At 40.1% G+C, this 20,385-nt stretch overlaps 1 protein-coding gene across 2 annotated transcripts in view; it reads left to right on the top strand.

Annotated features, from left to right (window-relative positions):
- sxc (O-linked N-acetylglucosamine (GlcNAc) transferase sxc) overlaps positions 1-20,385 on the top strand; it is a 119,943-nt gene that overhangs the window by 7,337 nt on the left and 92,221 nt on the right. For both annotated transcript variants that reach the window (XM_070097275.1, XM_070097280.1), the window contains exons 2-4: positions 8,689-8,839; positions 12,551-12,650; positions 15,586-15,729. In XM_070097275.1, coding sequence (XP_069953376.1) covers positions 8,689-8,839; positions 12,551-12,650; positions 15,586-15,729 — 395 coding nt within the window. The remainder of the gene's footprint in view (positions 1-8,688; positions 8,840-12,550; positions 12,651-15,585; positions 15,730-20,385) is intronic.

Below are 20,385 nucleotides of genomic sequence, written 5' to 3' on the forward strand. Positions count from 1 at the left end.
TGAACGTACCATCTGGCAAGCCGGCATACGCCCCATCCATCCATTTACCAGCCATAGCCAGGTGTACAGGTCCATACTGTTCAATTACATACCGCAGATCAGTCTCGTCCTCCTCAAATGGCACATTTCGGACTTTCACCCATGTGTAATGCTTAGACACGTCGCTTAGGCAAACACTTATCGCTGAATTAATGTCCACGCTCCTGTCCTGGTACTTGTCAACCAGCCGTTCATACACTCCAGCTGATCTCAGCTTGACGAAAATACGATAGGCACCATTTAGTGCCACACCATACAGTTCTTGATCCGCAACACCATAGGTGTCACGGATAATTTGCGGTAAAAGCACTTGTGCAGACTGAGGCGTTATTGCACCACGCAACAATTCAATGCACACCGTGTGCAAACGCCTTCTCACAGACTGCGCCATGTTGTGAAAATATAAGTCTCCTCCAATGGCCAGCAGAGGGCAGTAGTCACACGTCCGCACTCTGCTCAGGTCAAGCGGCGAATCATCTAGGCATAGAATTAGGTGGGATATGATTGAAGTGTACAAATGGAAGATAGGATTAAAATGGATATAAATAAGGTGCTGAAAATATCAAACCAAGACAGGACTCTCAGCAGTGGGTTTAAGTTGGAGAAATTTAGATTAAGTAAGATTATATTAAAGCACTGGTTTGCTAAATAGTTGTGGATTAGTGGAATAAACTTCCAAGTAGCATCATTGAAGTGAATACCTTGGATAGATATGAATTGGACCTACCTAGCATGGGCCAGTAGTCTTGCTGCAGTGCTCCTAATTTTTCCTTTGTTATATTATGTTGGATTATGTTTAGTTAAAGTTAGGTTAAGTTATGAGTGGGTGCAGGTGAGTGTGAATTGGATTTGACTGGCTTGTGCTACTAGGTCAAATGTCATGCTCCTTAAGTGAATGTGACCTGACCTAACTAGGTTAGGGCATTGGCTTAAGCCGATAGGAGACTTGGACCTGCCTCGCTTGGGCCAGTAGGCCTGCTGTGGTGTTCCTTCTTTCTTATGTTCTTATGTTATGTTACATAATAGTCTGAAAATGATATTTGATAAGTGTCTTTAGATTCAGCCAAGCACTAGGCACACCTTGGTATACTGTGTAACCAAAATAAATTTGTTAGATAAAACAACACAAGTGCAACTAGTGTGACATTATATTGTGGCAATGTTTCGCTTTCCAGAAGCTTTGTCAAGCCGTTATTGCTCGACAAAGCTCCTGGAGAATGAAAAATTGCCACAGTAAAATGTCACATTAGTTGCACTTGTTTCCTTTTAGCTAACATATTGTTTGTAATTCTACCATTATTACAAAATAAATTTATTCATTTTCCTCTTATCTCACAAAAGAGCAATTTGCACAAGAAGTGTGGTGCCCCGTGGCTCGGTTGGCAGCACAATCATTACACACACTGAGTGTCTTTGGCTCAATTAGGTATCTTTATTTTGAAACGTTTTGCCTACACAGTAGGCTTCTTCAGTCGAGTACAGTAAAGTTGATTGAAGCAGAAGAGACTTGAAGACGATGTAATCAGTCCATCACCCTTGAAGTTTTGAAGTGGTTAGTCCCTCAGTCTGGAGAAGAGTATTGTTCCATAGTCTGAAACAATATGGAGTTGAAGTGACAGGATGGAGCCTTATATACTGCCAGGGGGCGAGATGTAGGCCACTAGTAGAGGTAAGAATGTAGCTGGGAGGTCACGTCCCTCTCAGATCCAGCCATTCTCACTAGTAGAAGTTGTCCAAGTTGTTTTCTGTTTTGTACCAAGATACCATTGTGTTGCAGTGTCTGACAGAGTCAGACACAGCAACTTTTCTGTACTCGACTGAAGAAGCCTACTGTGTAGGCGAAATGTTTCGAAATAAAGATGGCTGGATTTGAGAGGGACATAACCTCCCAGCGACTACATTCTTACCTCTACTAGTGGCCTTCATTTCGCCTGGTGGTGGAAGAATTCTGTTCCACTTTCCCATGGAGGCAAATTAATGATTCCACAAAATAGTACATAATTGGTAACTATTACCAGAAACAGCTTTTGACTCATAGGCCCAAAATATAACTGCCTCCATTGTACAGCCCACTTAATGATGATGAATGAGATACTAGGGAATCTTTATTGTTCAAATGTTTTGCCAGTCACTGGTTGCCACAGTTCAAAACAGAGAGAAAAATGGTGATAGATGTGTAGCAGTTTGAATTCAATAATCAATCGCTTCGCCTGGAGATGACGTATTCAGTCCATCAGTTTTGATATTTTATATGTAGGCCTCTCGCTACAGTGAACCCTCGGTTATCGGCCATAATCCGTTCCAGGAGCTCGGCCTAAGACCAAAATGGCCGAAAACCAAAATAATATTTCCCATAAGAATTAATGGAAATACAATTAATCTGTTCCAGACAAAAATCAAAAGAAATGTAAGAGGGGCCTGGGGAAATGACTGATGAACAGAGGAAATGTTAGTTTAGTGTCAGGAATGTCTGTCTTGTTTATTCTGGACCCTATTTAGAAATTGGCATATTTTGAAATTTGTGTGAAATTGGCAAAATTGCTAATTTCTGACCACTTTATTGGATAGTTGAAATCAGTAAATGGGTGATTTCTTGTACTCATTTGATAGAAAAAATGGAGTTCTATCGAAAAAGTTACGATTTTTGTCGACTAGTACACTGGAATTGGCCGAAAATAGGGCTCAAAGTGGGCGAAATCGCTGATATGTAAACATCGTCGAGACCACTAACTTCACGAGAGCATAATTCCGTAAGTTTTCCATCAAATTTCTTACTTTTGGTGTCATTATGATCGGGAAAAGATTCTCTATCTTTTCATAAGATTTTTTTTTTTTTATTGAAAAATTTTTGACCCTGAGAATAAGATGATGAGAGGGCCTCTTGACCCTGAAAGGGTTAAATCTCTCAATCCAGCCTTTGTTGGCCCTAAATTCACTACCAGCAGCACTTGTTCCAGGAGTTTTCTGCAGAAGTTTCTCATGTAACTGCTTTGCCTTCTCACAAATAATAGAATCCACAATACTCTCTTCCACTAATTTTTTTTCCTTAATCCACAATAACAACACCTTTTCCATCTGTTCCATTATCGGTGACCTTTGTTTCTTTATAAAAATTACTCCTTTCACAATATTAGCATCCTTGATTTGTTCTTTGCCAGGATGGATGTTATTGTTGATTTGTTTTTCCCATACATCCTGGCAAGTTCCAGCTCCCACATACCCCTCTCTTATTTATCAACAACTTCACGCTTAAATTCCATGGTGTTTCTCACTTTCTTTACCACAGGAACTTTACTAGGAACTTTCTTTGGAGCCATGGTTACTTATTTCGCAGTTGCACTGCAAAAAAAAAAAATGGAAAACAAGCGAAATGTTTGGATGTACGAGCAGAAGCTTCCAGTACTAAAAGAAAACTTGGTAAGCTTATAATGAGACTCCTCAACAACTTCCCTTCATATCCGAGAGAAAGTTCCAGTTGACTTCATGCAGTCTTTTAGAGGGAATGAGTTTTACTAAAATCATTACTGATCAACCTGGTTATAGTGTTTACGTCAGGTTGCTTTCAGAAAGTACCAGAAACATAACTAAGTAGGTTATCAACAAGGAGGCCTAGCTTAGGATAGTTGAGGAAGCAACAGTACCTGAAACCATTAATAAGTGAAACCTACTGAACCATTAATAAGTGAAACCTACTGAACCATTAATAAGTGAAACCTACTTTGCGAACTGGGCCTGTACGGTAAACCCTCGATATAACAGACTACAGTAGAAACCCCCATATACATGGATTCAGTTTCCCTGCTTTCATTTATCCATTGTTTGCTGTGGCCTGAAAATAACCGTTAATTTTGCTTAATGATGACACCAAAGCACAAGTAGTTGGTGGCGGTTCTTCAAAGCCTAAGAGAAGCCAGGAAAAAGTACTAATTCTCAACTTGTGTGTAATTTATCAATTGAACGTTATCACATCTGCAGTGGAACCCCGAGTTTCGGCTGTAATCTGTTCCAGGAGCTAGGCCTAAACTCCAAACGGCCGAAAGTCGAAGCAATACATCCGATAAGAAATAATGTAAATACAATTAATCCATTCCAGACCCACAAAAATATTCGCAAAAAAAAAATAATTTTTTTGAAGAATAACTATAGTTTAACATATACTCTAGTACTTAAAACATACGTATAGTATTAAATGAGTAATATGATACATAAATAAACAAATAAACATTTAAAATCACATTTACATACCTTTATTGAAGACTCTTGTTGGCATCTGGAAGAGAGGGAGGATTTATTATTGCTTCAACCACTGCCTCTATGAAGTTTCTTTGGGCCCATGGTGGCTTATTTCACAGTCGCAATCAATAAAAAAGCACTAAACACAATGAATTTATTGTGAAATGTTTGGATTAGCACACAGCGTAATGTTCACTCAAGGATAAACAGAGCTAGACTGGCTCATGATGCCTGCAAGGGGAAGCGGGCAGGCAGACAAGTCTGGTATGCCAGCTGAAATGTGGGGCAATGGCCGAAACTTGGGACAATTTAGCTGAAAAGCGGCCAAAACTTGGGATTCCACTGTAATATATGTAAATGAAATACGACATATATAGTAGGGGTTGCTACTATCCAGAGTTTTGGATATCCACAGTAGGTCTTGGAATGTATCCCCCGTGGGTACGGGGGAACTGCTGTTATAGGGAAGGGAGTGGGTGGCTGGTAATGGCAGTTACGGTGGATAGAGATCTTATTGCCATACTAGTAACAATAAATGATAATTATGTAACCAACAGACATTCCATCATTTCCTAATGAGTTGATCCAGCAGATTTTGTTCTGTGTTACTGAAGTTCATTATATGGAGAGTTCACTGTATTTCTTTAAATGTTATTGTACTTCTTCATTTTTTCCTGCCTGATGTCTTGTCACTAGGATGGTACACTGGGATGGTTTATGTACAACTAGAGACAAGTGTAAATTTGGACAGGGAGTGAGTCTGGGAGGCAGTTCCATACACACTCATTACCACAGATTCCAGCATAGAAAGCAAATTAGTAGACAATTTGAAAAGAGTATCAGCCTCTGTGGCTGAAAGTACGCATGTACGAAGAGGAATATGTACAGTGGACCCTTGTTTTTCGTAAGGCTCGAAAGTCTTTATTTTCGAATATCATAACTTTTTTCGTCAGAACATTGGCTCGAAAATCGTCATTTGACTCGCAAATAGTCGTTTGTCTCGGATGCGTATGCACAGCCCCAAGCAGCCTCACACTCCATTCCCAGCCAGTGTTTGTCAGTGAGTGAGGATGATCCCACGAGTTCATATAATACATTTCATAATCCATTTGTTTCAGTGCTTGCAACTGCTAAATAAGCCACCATGGCTCCAAAGAAAGCTTTTAGTGCCAGCCCTTTGGTAAAGAATGCGAGAAACACACATAATTTAAGAAAAAGTTTGTAGAAAAATACGAAAGTGGTGGTGGTAGAGGGTGGTAGTGATGGTGGTGGAGGGTAGTAGCAGTTGTGATAGTGGTAGAGGGTGGTAGTGATGGTGGTAGAGGGTGCCTTTTTCAGTGATTCAGCAATTCTGCTAACTCCTCCAATGTTGTTGGAGTTATATAGGGCTACAGAAAACACCACCGCCTCAGCTGCTGCTTCACCACCATTATGGATGGCTTATGTTCTCAGTGGCCCTTGTACACCCAACAACATCAACACAACACCTCTTGTGACATTCATAATGACTTAATCATTGTAGAGTATATTCCATGTTTCTATGTTATTAATATTGTTTTTTATTTCATATTAGTTGAATTGTGATAGATAAATAAGCCATAGAGTTATTAGTGTCATATTCTCCAACAATAAACTCGCCTCCCCTCCCTCTTCCCCATCTGCCATACACCAACAAGAATCTTCAATAAAGGTAAGTGTGATGTTAAATGTTCATTTATACATTTTATTAGTGCTTTACATTTATTTGGCATTCTTTTCTGCATTTTTTTTTTTCAACAAGTTGGTCGTCTCCCACCGAGGCAGGGTGACCCAAAAAAAGAAAGAAAATCCCCAAAAAGAAAATACTTTCATCATCATTCAACACTTTCACCACACTCGCACATTATCACTGCTTTTGCAGAGGTGCCCAGAATACTAGAGTTTAGAAGCATATACGTATAGAGATACACAACATATCCCTCCAAACTGCCAATATCCCAAACCACTCCTTTAAAGTGCAGGCATTGTACTTCCCATTTCCAGGACTCAAGTCCGACTATATGAAAATAACCGGTTTCCCTGAATCCCTTCACTAAATATTACCCTGCTCACACTCCAACAGATCGTCAGGTCCCAAGTATCATTCGTCTCCATTCACTCCTATCTAACACGCTCATGCATGCTTGCTGGAAGTCCAAGCCCTCGCCCACAAAACCTCCTTTACCCCCTCTTTCCAACCCTTTCGAGGATGACCCCTACCCCTCTTTCCTTCCCCTATAGATTTATATGCTTTCCATGTCATTCTACTTTGATCCATTCTCTCTAAATGACCAAACCACCTCAACAACCCCTCTTCTGCCCTCTGACTAATGCTTTTATTAACTCCACACCTTCTCCTAATTTCCACACTCCGAATTTTCTGCATAATATTTACACCACACATTGCCCTTAGACAGGACATCTCCACTGCCTCCAACCATCTCCTCGCTGCTGCATTTACCACCCAAGCTTCACATCCATATAAGAGTGTTGGTACTACTATACTTTCATACATTCCCTTCTTTGCCTCCATAGATAACGTTTTTTGACTCCACATATACCTCAACGCACCACTCACCTTTTTTCCCTCATCAATTCTATGATTAACCTCATCCTTCATAAATCCATCCGCCGACACGTCAACTCCCAAGTATCTGAAAACATTCACTTCTTCCATACTCCTCCTCCCCAATTTGATATCCAATTTTTCTTTATCTAAATCATTTGATACCCTCATCACCTTACTCTTTTCTATCTTCACTTTCAACTTTCTACCTTTACACACATTCTCAAACTCATCCACTAACCTTTGCAATTTTTCTTTAGAATCTCCCATAAGCACAGTATCATCAGCAAAAAGTAACTGTGTCAATTCCCATTTTGAATTTGATTCCCCATAATTTAATCCTACCCCTCTCCCGAACACCCTAGCATTTACTTCTTTTACAACCCCATCTATAAATATATTAAACAACCATGGTGACATTACACATCCCTGTCTAAGACCTACTTTTACCGGGAAGTATTCTCCCTCTCTTCTACATACCCTAACCTGAGCCTCACTATCCTCATAAAAGCTCTTTACAGCATTTAGTAACTTACCACCTATTCCATAAACTTGCAACATCTGCCACATTGCTCCTCTATCCACTCTATCATATGCCTTTTCTAAATCCATAAATGCAATAAAAACTTCCCTACCTTTATCTAAATACTGTTCACATATATGCTTCAATGTAAACACTTGATCTACACATCCCCTACCCACTCTGAAGCCTCCTTGCTCATCCGCAATCCTACATTCTGTCTTACCTCTAATTCTTTCAATTATAACCCTACCGTATACTTTTCCTGGTATACTCAGTAAACTTATTCCTCTATAATTTTTACGATCTCTCTTGTCCCCTTTCCCTTTATATAAAGGGACTATACATGCTCTCCGCCAATCCCTAGGTACCTTCCCCTCTTTCATACATTTATTAAACAAAAGTACCAACCACTCCAACACTATATCTCCCCCTGCTTTTAACATTTCTGTCATGATCCCATCAGTTCCAGCTGCTTTACCCCCTTTCATTCTACGTAATGCCTCACGTACCTCCACCACACTTACATTCTGCTCTACTTCACTCCTAAAAGATGGTATACCTCCCTGGCCAGTGCATGAAATTACCGCCTCCCTTTCTTCCTCAACATTTAAAAGTTCCTCAAAATATTCTCGCCATCTACCTAATACCTCCCTCTCCCCATCTACTAACTCCCCTACTCTGTTTTTAACGGACAAATCCATACTTTCCCTAGGCTTTCTTAACTTGTTTAACTCACTCCAAAATTTTTTCTTTTTTCTTTTTTGCATGTAATTCTATATTTAAGCTAGGGAAGTGGCTTTGGAAGTGACCCCTGAAGTGACCTAGAGTCCTTACGGAGGGGAATTCCCCTTCCAAACAATAACCTCTCTCCTCTTCCCTGTCTTTCATTCATCAACAAAAACCTTCAATAAAGGTAATTGTCATGTTGAATGTTCATTCATTTGTACATGTAAATCTGTCTTTAAGGTAAAAAAAAAATTTTTTTTGATGCTTCTGGGTGTCTGAAACGAATTAATTGGATTTACATTATTTCTTGTGGGGGAAAATGGATTCGCAAATCATCAATTTCAGTAATAGTCACACTCTCTGGAACAAATTAATTACGAAAAACGAGGGTCCACTGTACTTGTATATTGCAGATGTATTGCAAAACTCCCCCACAAGGACTGTCTAGTGTCCAACCTTAAAGATTGCAACATTTTATAATGCTAGCATTAGTATTTTATTTTAAATGCTTTAGTCAGTGTCTCTACATAGGCCTTTCTGACTTGATGTGTCAAATGTGCTAATTCACAGCTTTTTTCCACAGGTCTTGCTGAATTGGCCCATCGAGAGTATCAAACTGGTGACTATGAAAATGCTGAAAAGCATTGCATGCAGTTGTGGAGACAGGATCCATCAAACACTGCTGTATTGCTATTGTTGTCCTCTATACACTTCCAGTGTAGACGACTAGACAAGTAAGTTTTAAGGTTTATATGCATAATGTGTTGAGATCAACTCTCTTGTTAGAGTAACAATTTAACTGTCAGTTATTGTTTTAAATTACTATGAGGCTTAGCTGTAGTTTAATATTAAGAAGTAGAGCAACGCTTTTTAATTTAGAAATGTGGATGCCATGATGGTAAAGAAATTAATTGATTTCATAGCAGTGGAGGTTTAGGCTTCTCTCATAAATTAAAATATGATTGCAAGGAGTTATTAACCCTTTGACTGTTTCAGGGCCCTCTCTGAAACTGTCATTCTATGTCGCCAAATATTCGAAAAAAAAAAAATTATTTTTTCTTATGAAAATGTTAGGAATATTTTTACTAGTGTTTTAAGCCTAAAAAAAAAATTTTGCCATCAGTACTTACCGAGATATAGAGCCGCAAAGTTTGCAGAAATCGACGTGCGTATGGCAACAGCGGCGACTGCCGCCCACCCGGTATTCTTTTATTTACTCTAATTCAAAGGTTTCTTGCATTTTTCAATATTTTTCTTTTCCAGGTAACTTATGTGGCCTGTGAGACCAATGTAAGGTGCATTGTTCAAATATACACTCATTATTTACAACACAATAACAGAACAAACTTTATCACTATTAGTTTGTGTATACACTTTGTTTACACAAACAAACAATACAAAACAATGTTTATTACTATTGTTCCATAATATATATACATATGTACAGTCACTAAGCACGTTCCTAGAACTGCTGCAGCTTGTGGAACTCTTTGAAACATGGGTATATGCAGAGGGGCACTTCACACTCCTCACACATAAAACGAGTGTCTCTGCGTGTTTGTGGGCGTTTTGTGGTATGCATACATACATAACACCTCTTCTGAGCATTTTTCTTGGCAGTAGTAGGAGGCAGTTGTATGGGGTAGTGATCACCAGGCCTCAAACGAGATGACGTCTGTGGGCGCTGGTCTATTGCAGGAGTTGCTCCTTTGTACTTTGCAATTATTTGTCTGATTACTGACAGGCAAAATTCACCATATTTTGGTGTTTTGTTGGTCTTCAACTTGTATATGTTATAAGCATTTAGCATAGAGATATCAACAAGATGGAAAAAAAGTTTGATATACCACTTATAACTCTTGCGTACACAGTCTGCAAACCCAATCTGCATGTCACATTTGTCCACTAAGCGCATATTGAGGTTGTAGTCCATGACAGCTGCAGGCTTTAGAATGGGTTCATTGGTCTCTCTGTTGTCCCTGCCACTGGGTACCATTTCGTTTGTGTGAACTGATGTCAACAATGTGACATCACGTTTGTCATGCCACCGAAATGCCATGATGTCATTGGCAGCAAAGGCTTGCACCTCACCTCTGCGAGTGCCAGCGTCGAACCTTGGCATATGTTTGCGATTACCACGCACTGTGCCACACACGTCTGTCAAGTTCACTCGCAAGAAATCACTGAGTAAGGGGCTTGTGTACCAGTTATCAGTAAATAACATATGCCCCTTACCAAGATATGGTTCCATCATTGTTCGAACCACATCACCAGAGATACCCAATAACTTCATGGTATCTCTCAAAGTATTACTGCCAGTGTACACAATAATATCTAAAACAAGACCACTTCTGCAATCACACAGTACAAATAGCTTTATACCAAAGCGTTTCCTCTTGCTTGGTATATATTGCTTGAATGAGAGTCTTCCTTTGAATAAAATCAAGGACTCATCAATAACAAGCTTCCTGAAGGGATAAAAATACATGCAGCACTTTTGTTTCAGGTACATAAACACATTTCTTATCTTATATAACCTGTCGCTTCTGTCAGGCCTGGTTTTGTCTGAAAAGTGTAACATACGCAACAGTATCAGGAAACGATTGACACCTATAATGTCACTAAAACCTGGAGTTGAAATCAGGCGATCTGTTGTCCAGTATGTGGTGACAGTGTGCTTATACACATGTGGCATAAGCATTATTGTGGCAAAAAACAGGTACATCTCTGCCACAGTTGTCTCCTTCCACTTGTGTAGCCGTGATTTTGGTGAGAGAATTGTATTTGCCATGGTGTATTCACAGTATGTGTTGGTTTCCCTGACAATGATGTCCATCAGGGGTTCATCGAAGAATAACTCAAAGCAGTCCAGTTCACTGGCATTGTTCCCAAGTGGACAAGATGGCTTTATTCCACTTTGTGTTTCATCAAAGTCATGGGGACTGGGAACAAACTCGTCACCGTCCTGCCAATCCCAGATGCGGTCTGCTGGTGGGGTCTGGATATTGTACCGTGGTTGTGGCTGTGCAGGTTGTGGTGGTGCAGGTTGTGGCAGTGTGGGGTAGGGTGAGGCTGGTTGTTCTGCTGAGTCAGCCGCGTGGCTAGTAGCGTGGCCCGGTGATGGTGCCACATGGGCCGTGCCACCCTCACTATCACCACCACTGCCTCCTCCCTCACTGTCACCATTCATACCCATCGTTACAATATCGTCATCTTCACTATCAGGTCGTGGTGTTGGGCCACGGGATGTGCTCCCAGAGTTTCTCCTTCCCCTTGGAACAACATATGAAACACTACCAGACCGCATGCTACGTCGTACATACTGGCGCTTCACTGGGGAATATTCACTCTCACTGTCACTAGAACTGCTTTCAATGACCTTGAAATCACTATCACTATCACTGCTATCATCAGGGTGTTGTACACGACCAAATAGTTTCCTCTTTCGTCCTGGTACAGGCGAAGGTGAATGTGAACAAGCCGGCACAGCACCAGAGGTCGAAGGTTGTGGGTCATCTGGGTTTTCGTCACTATTTACGTTATCCTGGGCACTTTTTTCGGTAACACTCACTTGAAAACCCTTGAATTCACTGTCACTGACATTTTCATCGCTGTTAGAGCTATCACTTGGGAACAAAAGACCTCCAATCCGCCGAGGAGTGAGGAACTTCTTACCGAGAGGCATGGTGAAAATGGACTGACAACATGGCGTTCCCACAATGCACCGCTAGGTCCCAGATTTTTTTCACAGGGTGCACACCGACCACTGAGACCCATTCTCTCCCGTGTAGGCCTACCAGGCCTTTGGCGCGCGATTTGAAGCCGCTAGAATTTGTGCGTATAAATACGTCAGAAACATTGGCTCGTAAGACGTATTTATACGTCGGAAACAGTCAAAGGGTTAAGGGAAGTAGAAGGCCTCAAAAGATTGAATTGTATTAAATTTGGATGACAACTTTAGAGTGACTACTTTTGCCTCATACTGCATGATTAGGGAAGTCTTAAACTGATGGTTTGGGAGAACCTTAGGGAAGTTGCTGTTCTAGTGGTTCATAGGATCCCCATACAGAGAGTACCATAGTCTTTCATTCTTCAAAATGTTGTATTATGTATGAATGTAGAGTAAGGTAGGCAGATAAGAGGTACATTGTGTATGAAGCAAAAAGCTTAAACACCTGTTCAGAAGTTTTAAGTGGAGTATGTCATTAGAGAGTACCAGAGGACAGATTGTGCTTCCACTATTATAGTAAAGGTATGATGAATGTTAATATCCAACAAACAATTTCCACGTAGTAAAATTAATTTATAATAACATTTAAGTAATGTGCTTGTGCACTTGTCTTTGTGGAGTGGAAACTGGTGTGGTGATGCCGATGAGCTTTTTTTATTACTTTTAAGTAAAAGGTGATTATGGTTAATGTAATTCCATTTTAATCTGTTTTCAGATCGGCACACTTTTCAATGTTGGCAATTAAACAAAATCCAATGCTGGCAGAAGCCTACAGCAACCTTGGAAATGTCTACAAAGAACGTGGCCAGTTACAAGTAAGTTATAGAATTTGTTGCTACTTTTAATATTCTTGTTTAATAAATTATGACAAATTGAATGTAGTGTTCCTGTTATACATAATCTTGATGCTGTAAGTTGTTAAATTGACTTATATGTACTTTTTATTTGATTAATGGCTATTAATTACTTTGAGACAGTCATGAAAAAGGTGTTAATGTTGCAGTGTTATAACTGTAGTGTAAGCATGCCTCTGCAAGAGTGAATGATGATGGAAGTTTTTCTTTTTTGGGCCACTCTGCCTTGGTGGGAAACAGCCGATGTGTTAATAAAAAATCAATGAAAAAGAGTGGTGAAATAATCGTCTTGTCTAAGTTACATAAATTAGTTGGTTTCCAGCTTTTACTTTTAATCTCAAGCAGTGATACCTTGTAAGACTGGGACATCTTTGACTTGGCTTCATTTCCATAGAATAAGGGTGTCAGAGTTGACTTAAATTGCTAGAGATAAGAGCTGGTTAGCCCTTAAACTGTGTGTAACCTTCTACGCATTTCAGTGGGGGGGGGGGGGCAGAGAGTGGGTGTTGGTGTGGGCAGTAGTTAGGAGGCAGTGAGAGATGTATCTCTGCTATCAGAGTATTGTTCATAGCTTTCCTACACTCCGCATGTAAGTAAATTGTCTTCTCGTGCATATACAGGTGTTCCTTGACTTAGGATGGTTTGACTCAAGATATTTCGAGTTAACCCAGCATGAGGGTGGCAAATTCGTAATTTGTATTAATTCATTTATTTTTCAGTACTGGTATTTCATTAGTTACAGTAATTATTTGTTTATTTACTTATTCAGTGACAGTAGTTATTTATTTACTTATTTAGCATATCATATTCATATTCGATGTAATATATTTTTGACATAGGTTGGGTTCGTCAGAACATAACCCCATTGTATAACATGTATAACAAGTTGTAATGACAGTTCAAATGTTTGGTGGCATTATTGTCTCCCATCCACTAATTATTGAAAGATAGTTGATGAAGATAGGGAAGCTGTGATTTCGTGTATAGGGCAAGGAGGAATAACATCTTGTAGGAGTGAGGAAGAGCCAGTTGTGAGTGTGGGGGAAGTTTGTGAGGCAGTAGGTAAAATGAAAGGGGGTAAGGCAGCCGGGATTGATGGGATAAAGATAGAAATGTTAAAAGCAGGTGGGGATATAGTTTTGAAGTGGTTGGTGCAATTATTTAATAAATGTATGGAAGAGGGTAAGGTACCTAGGGATTGGCAGAGAGCGTGCATAGTTCCTTTGTATAAAGGCAAAGGGAACAAAAGAGAGTGCAAAAATTATAGGAGGATAAGTCTGTTGAGTATACCTGGTAAAGTGTATGGTAGAGTTATTATTGAAAGAATTAAGAGTAAGACTGAGAATAGGATAGCAGATGAACAAGGAGGCTTTAGGAAAGGTAGGGGGTGTGTGGACCAGGTGATTACAGTGAAACATATAAGTGAACATTATTTAGATAAGGCTAAAGAGGTCTTTGTGGCATTTATGGATTTGGAAAAGGCATATGACAGGGTGGATAGGGGGGCAATGTGGCAGATGTTGCAGGTGTATGGTGTAGGAGGTATGTTACTGATAGCAGTGAAGAGTTTTTACGAGGATAGTGAGGCTCAAGTTAGAGTATGTAGGAAAGAGGGAAATTATTTCCCAGTAAAAGTAGGCCTTAGACAAGGATGTGTGATGTCACCATGGTTGTTTAATATATTTATAGATGGGGTTGTAAGAGAAGTAAATGCGAGGGTCTTGGCAAGAGGCGTGGAGTTAAAAGATAAAGAATCACACATAAAGTGGGAGTTGTCACAGTTGCTCTTTGCTGATGACACTGTGCTCTTGGGAGATTCTGAAGAGAAGTTGCAGAGATTGGTGGATGAATTTGGTAGGGTGTGCAAAAGAAGAAAATTAAAAGTAAATACAGGAAAGAGTAAGGTTATGAGGATAACAAAAAGATTAGGTGATGGAAGATTGGATATCAGATTGGAGGGAGAGAGTATGGAGGAGGTGAATGTATTCAGATATTTGGGAGTGGACGTGTCAGCGGATAGGTCTATGAAAGACGAGGTGAATCATGGAATTGATGAGGGGAAAAGGGTGAGTGGTGCACTTAGGAGTCTGTGGAGACAAAGAACTTTGTCCTTGGAGGCAAAGAGGGAAATGTATGAGAGTATAGTTTTACCAACACTCTTACATGGGTGTGAAGCATGGGTGATGAATGTTGCAGCGAGGAGAAGGCTGGAGGCAGTGGAGATGTCATATCTGAGGGCAATGTGTGGTGTGAATATAATGCAGAGAATTCGTAGTTTGGAAGTTAGGAGGAGGTGCGGGATTACCAAAACTGTTGTCCAGAGGGCTGAGGAAGGGTTGTTGAGGTGGTTCGGACATGTAGAGAGAATGGAGCGAAACAGAGTGACTTCAAGAGTGTATCAGTCTGTAGTGGAAGGAAGGCGGGGTAGGGGTTGGCCTAGAAAAGGTTGGAGGGAGGGGGTAAAGGAGGTTTTGTGTGCAAGGGGCTTGGACTTCCAGCAGGCATGCGTGAGCGTGTTTGATAGGAGTGAATGGAGACAAATGGTTTTTAATACTTGACGTGCTGTTGGAGTGTGAGCAAAGTAACATTTATGAAGGGGTTCAGGGAAACCGGCAGGCCGGACTTGAGTCCTGGAGATGGGAAGTACAGTGCCTGCACTCTGAAGGAGGGGTGTTAATGTTGCAGGTTAAAAACTGTAGTGTAAAGCACCCTTCTGGCAAGACAGTGATGGAGTGAATGATGGTGAAAGTTTTTCTTTTTCGGGCCACCCTGCCTTGGTGGGAATCGGCCAGTGTGATAATAAAAAAAAACTAAGTTATGGATAATATTAAACATGTAATATGTATGTACACAATGTCAGTTTATTAGCATTACTTAATTACCTTTTATCTTTCAGGAAGCTTTAGAAAACTATCGCCATGCAGTTAGACTTAAACCCGATTTCATTGATGGCTATATCAACTTGGCAGCTGCACTTGTTGCTGCAAATGATATGGAACAAGCTGTGCAGGCTTATGTGTCAGCTCTGCAGTATAACCCGGTATGCAAAAATACTTTTGTTTTGACAAAATTTGCATCTTCATCCTTAATGTTGTGAAAAACAGGTAAAGCATGGTTCCTTAAAAAGAATATTCCCCTGTAGAGAAGTTTTTCACAAAGTTTTGATTCTGTTCTAATTTTTTTTTTTTAATAGTATAGGTAGCTTGATATGAATTATGTACAGCTGACCCTCGGTTTTTGTATTTAATCCATTCCTGAGCCATCGGCCAAAACTGAAATCAGCCAAAACCGAAACCATTTTCCCCATAAGAAATAATGTAAATGGAATTAATCCGTTCCAGATACCCGGAAGTATCAAAAAAAAAAAAAAAAAAATTTTTACCTTAAAGATAGTTGCATGTACAAAAGAATGAACATTACACATAACACTTACCTTTATTGAAGGCTGTTGTTGCTGGAAGGAAGACAGGGAGGAGGGGAGAGGGAAGATAGGTTAGTGTTTGGAATAGGAATCCCCTTCCATAAGGACTCTAGGTACCAAGTCCTTATCTGGGATCACTTCCCTCCTTTGTTTTTTACTGCCACTAGGACCAGCTTGAGAGCCACTGAACCCCTGTCGCACAAAATATCTGTCCAAATAGGTCTGTTTCTGGCGTTTATGATTTGCCTAAAATGGGACATGGCATTGTCATTGTAAAAGTCACCAGCATGGATTGCAACAGTTTTCTCAGGGTGATGTTCCTCCACAAATGAATGTACTTTAGTCCACATTGCACAAATTTCCTTAATCTTTGAAGAAGGCACCTTCTTTCATCTCTCTTCCTCCTCTGAAGCAATTTCCTCAGCTGTGGTCTGATGCTGTTGCAGATGAAGGTCTTGTAGCTCATCAGTGGTTAGTTCTTCGTTGTGGTCCTCCACCAACTCTTCCATGTCCTGGCCACTCACTTCCAACCCCATGCAATTTCCCAATGCCACAGTTGATTGCACAACAGGTGTAGGGTCGACAGGGTCAGCCTCAAACCCTTAATTCCTTCTTTTGGACACAATCTGTCCACAGTTTTCTCCAAGCAGAGTTCATCGTCCTGGAAGTCACTCCCTATGCAGTGGAAGATATTGAAGTGATTCTTCCAGAACACTCTTAGGGTCAATTCAGAGTCTGAGATTATGTCAAAGCACCTTTGAAACATTGCTTTGGTGTACAGTTTTTTGAAGTTTGCAATGATCTGCTGGTCCATGGGCTGGAGGAGAGGAGTGGTGTTAGGAGGCAAAAACTTCATTGTTACAAAACTGAATTCCTTAGATAATTGGTCTAACAAGTCTGGAGGATGAGCAGGAGCATTGTCCATTTACAGGAGGCACTGGATTGGCAATTTCTTATCCAGGAGGTATATTTTCACACTGGGGGCAAACACTTCATTAAACCATTCCAGGAAAATTTGCCTTGTGACCCATGCCCTACCGTTTGCCTTCCACATCACACACAGTTTACTCGACAATACTGTTTTGCTTGAACACACTGGGATTTTCAGAGTGATACACCAGTAAGGCTCCACTTTGAAATCCCCACTAGCATTACCACACAGCAAGAGAGTTAACCTGTCTTTCATAGGCTTGTGTCCTGGGAGTGCCTTTTCCTCCTGCGTAATGTAGGTCCTCTCTGGCATTTTCTTCCAAAACAGGCCTGTTTCGTCACAATTGAACACTTGTTGGGGTTGGAATTTTTCAGCCTCTACATAACATTTGAATTCCCGCACAAATTTTTCAGCTACTTGTTTGTCTGAACTGGCACCTTCGCTGTGCCTTACAGCACTGTGTATGCCACTTCACTTCTTGAATTTTTCAAACCAGCCGTTGCCGGCCTTAAATTCACCTTCAGCAGCACTTGTTTCATGCAGTTTCTTTCAGAGGTCGTCATATAACTGTCTTGCCTTTTCACAAATAATTGACTGCACAACACTATCTCCTGCTAACTCTATCTCTCTGATCCACACCAACAACAATTTCTCCAGTTCTTCAGTGGTTTGAGATCTCTGGTTATCGCATTCACCCCTTTCACAACATCAGCTTCCATGATTTCTTTTTGCCACAATGGAGCTGATTGTTGATGGCGACTTCCCATACATCTTGCCGAGTTCAGCAGTGCGTATGCCATTGTCATATATTCTTAGGATTTCTTTTTTCATTTCTACAGTGTTCCTCACTTTCTTTACCAAAGGACTGGCACTAGGAGCTTTATTTGTGGCCATGCTAGCTTATTTAGCAGTCTCACACAATAAACAAGTGGCAAAAACAATGGATCATTATGAAATGTTTCGTATGACCAGGTAGGATACGTTCAATCACCGAGAAACAACGCTACACTGGCTAAGAATGGTAATCAAAGGTAATCAATGAAAACGGAGCCAAAAAATCAGCGAAAAAAAGTTGGCCAAAACCGAAATTGGCAATAACGGAGATCGACGAAAACAGAGGGTTCACTGTCCCATAATCAGTTGAACAGTAGATGATATAAGAATTTTATTTGTTCTGGTAATATGGTGGAACCTCGGCTTATGAATGCTCTACCATGCGAATTTTTCAGGATACTCATCATTCAGTCAATTTTTTGCTTCTGGATACAAACGAAATTTCAGGATGTGAACTTCCCCCTTGAGGGAGGTTTCTTAAATAAATAAAATGTTTATTTCTGTGCAAAGGTTACAGTGAGTGTTTACACATAATATGATTGAAGCAAAGAAAGCCACTATCATGCCGAGGCATTTCAGGCAGACTTAACCTAATACATGTGCAGGTCTCCCTCAACATTCGTGTTTTCAACTTTAGCGGGCTTCACACATTCGCGAATTCCCAACCGCCAAATTCCCAGCCACCAAATCATATTTAAGTTTACCGCCACGAGTCCTTACTACCCTCCCTCGGACCCCTGCAACTGGCAGCCAGCCCTCCCACCACTGTGTGGTGAGAGTTTTGTTTGTTTATTTGCTATTAAACTACAGTATAAATAATGTAAACCCATCCATGACTGCATATTAGAATGGCTATTCAGACAGGTATTGGAAGGTGACATCATGTGTTTACTCTTGAACACAGCAAAGAATCAAACATTTCTGCTACTGCTAATAATAATAATATTAATATAATAATAATAATAAATACGATAGAATTTTAGAAGGAAATTGTACAAAAATACGAGGGTTGAAGCAGTGGTGGAGGAAGTGGTTGACGCAGCGTCAGTGTGGCTTTGTTTATGCTGGAGTGAGTATTAGTCTCTGTGCTCTTCCAAACATTTCACAATAATTCATTGTATTTGGTGCTTGTAGATTGAGTGGTAGAGGCAGTGATATTTACTAACATATATGTTATAAATAGTAATAGTACATTATGAATAACATTTATTATTATAAATATTAATATTAACATGTACCATTATTATTTATAACATATATGTTAGTAAATACCACTGCCTCACCCGCTGGCTGCTGCCGCCGCCGCTGCCGCCGCTGCCGCCGCCGCCGCCAGTTGTGGGGGTCAGAGGGAGGGTAGTAGGGACTCGCAGTGGTGGAGGCAGTGGTATTTAATAACATACATGTTATTAACCCTTTCAGGGTCCGTCCCGTAGATCAACGGCTTTACGTTCAGGGTCCAAACCGTAGAACTATGTCATGAGCTCGGCTCACTCTGATAAACTGTGAGTGGTAAATTTGGGCCTAGATATGAGAGAATACATCTATGTGGTATGTGTGCACCACATAAAACAAATCCTGCAGCACACTGTGTATAATGAGAGAAAAAAAAACTGAGACCATGATTTTCGATTAAAACAGCGACTTTGCAGTGTTTTTTCGTATGTTTTTTATAGTTTGTGATTTCTTGGTCTCATTTGATAGAATGGAAGACATATTACAGAAATAGAGATAATTTTGATTGGTGTTAGCACTGGAAATGGCTTGAAATTGAGCTCAAAGTGGCGGAAATGTTAAATTTTTGCCGATGTTCAAGAGTAAACAAACGACCTCACATGTCTAATACACGCCAGCTGGTGGGTCTAATATACATTCACAAATGTGGTGATGATATTTATACAATTATTACAATATTGCATAACAGTAAATCTTCTATTTTTTGGTGTGAATAAAAAATCAAAATGGAATTTATTTGTAAAGCCTCAAAACATAACTAATGAACAGAGGAAATGTTAGTTTAGTGCCAGGAATACCTACATTGTTTATTCTGGACCCTATTTTGAAATTGGAACATTTTGAAGTTTGTGTTAAATTGGCCAAATTACCAATTTCCGGTCACTTTATTTTGTAGTTGAAACAGTTGACTTGGCGATTTCTTGTGCTCAACCGATAGAATAGAAGTAATACTAGTGAAATAGCTGAGAATTTGGTCGACTGGAATAATGTAATTGGCCTAAAATGGGAGTCAAAGTCGGCAAAATCGCCAATTCGTAAATATCGCTGACACATCAAAATTCACGAGAGCATAATTTTGTCAATTTTCCATCAAATTTCGTACTTTTTGTTTTATTACCTTCACAAAAAGATTCTCTACCATTTCATAAGAAAAAATAACAATTTTTTTTTTTTGAAAATTCTTGGACACTGGGGCACCACTTCAGATTTTGGCCTTGGACCCTGAAAGGGTTAAGGCATAACGTATGTATTTAGTACAATTTACGACGTTTTCATGT

This window comes from Cherax quadricarinatus, chromosome 4, assembly GCF_038502225.1.
Source record: "Cherax quadricarinatus isolate ZL_2023a chromosome 4, ASM3850222v1, whole genome shotgun sequence".
NCBI classification, from domain to species: domain Eukaryota; kingdom Metazoa; phylum Arthropoda; class Malacostraca; order Decapoda; family Parastacidae; genus Cherax; species Cherax quadricarinatus.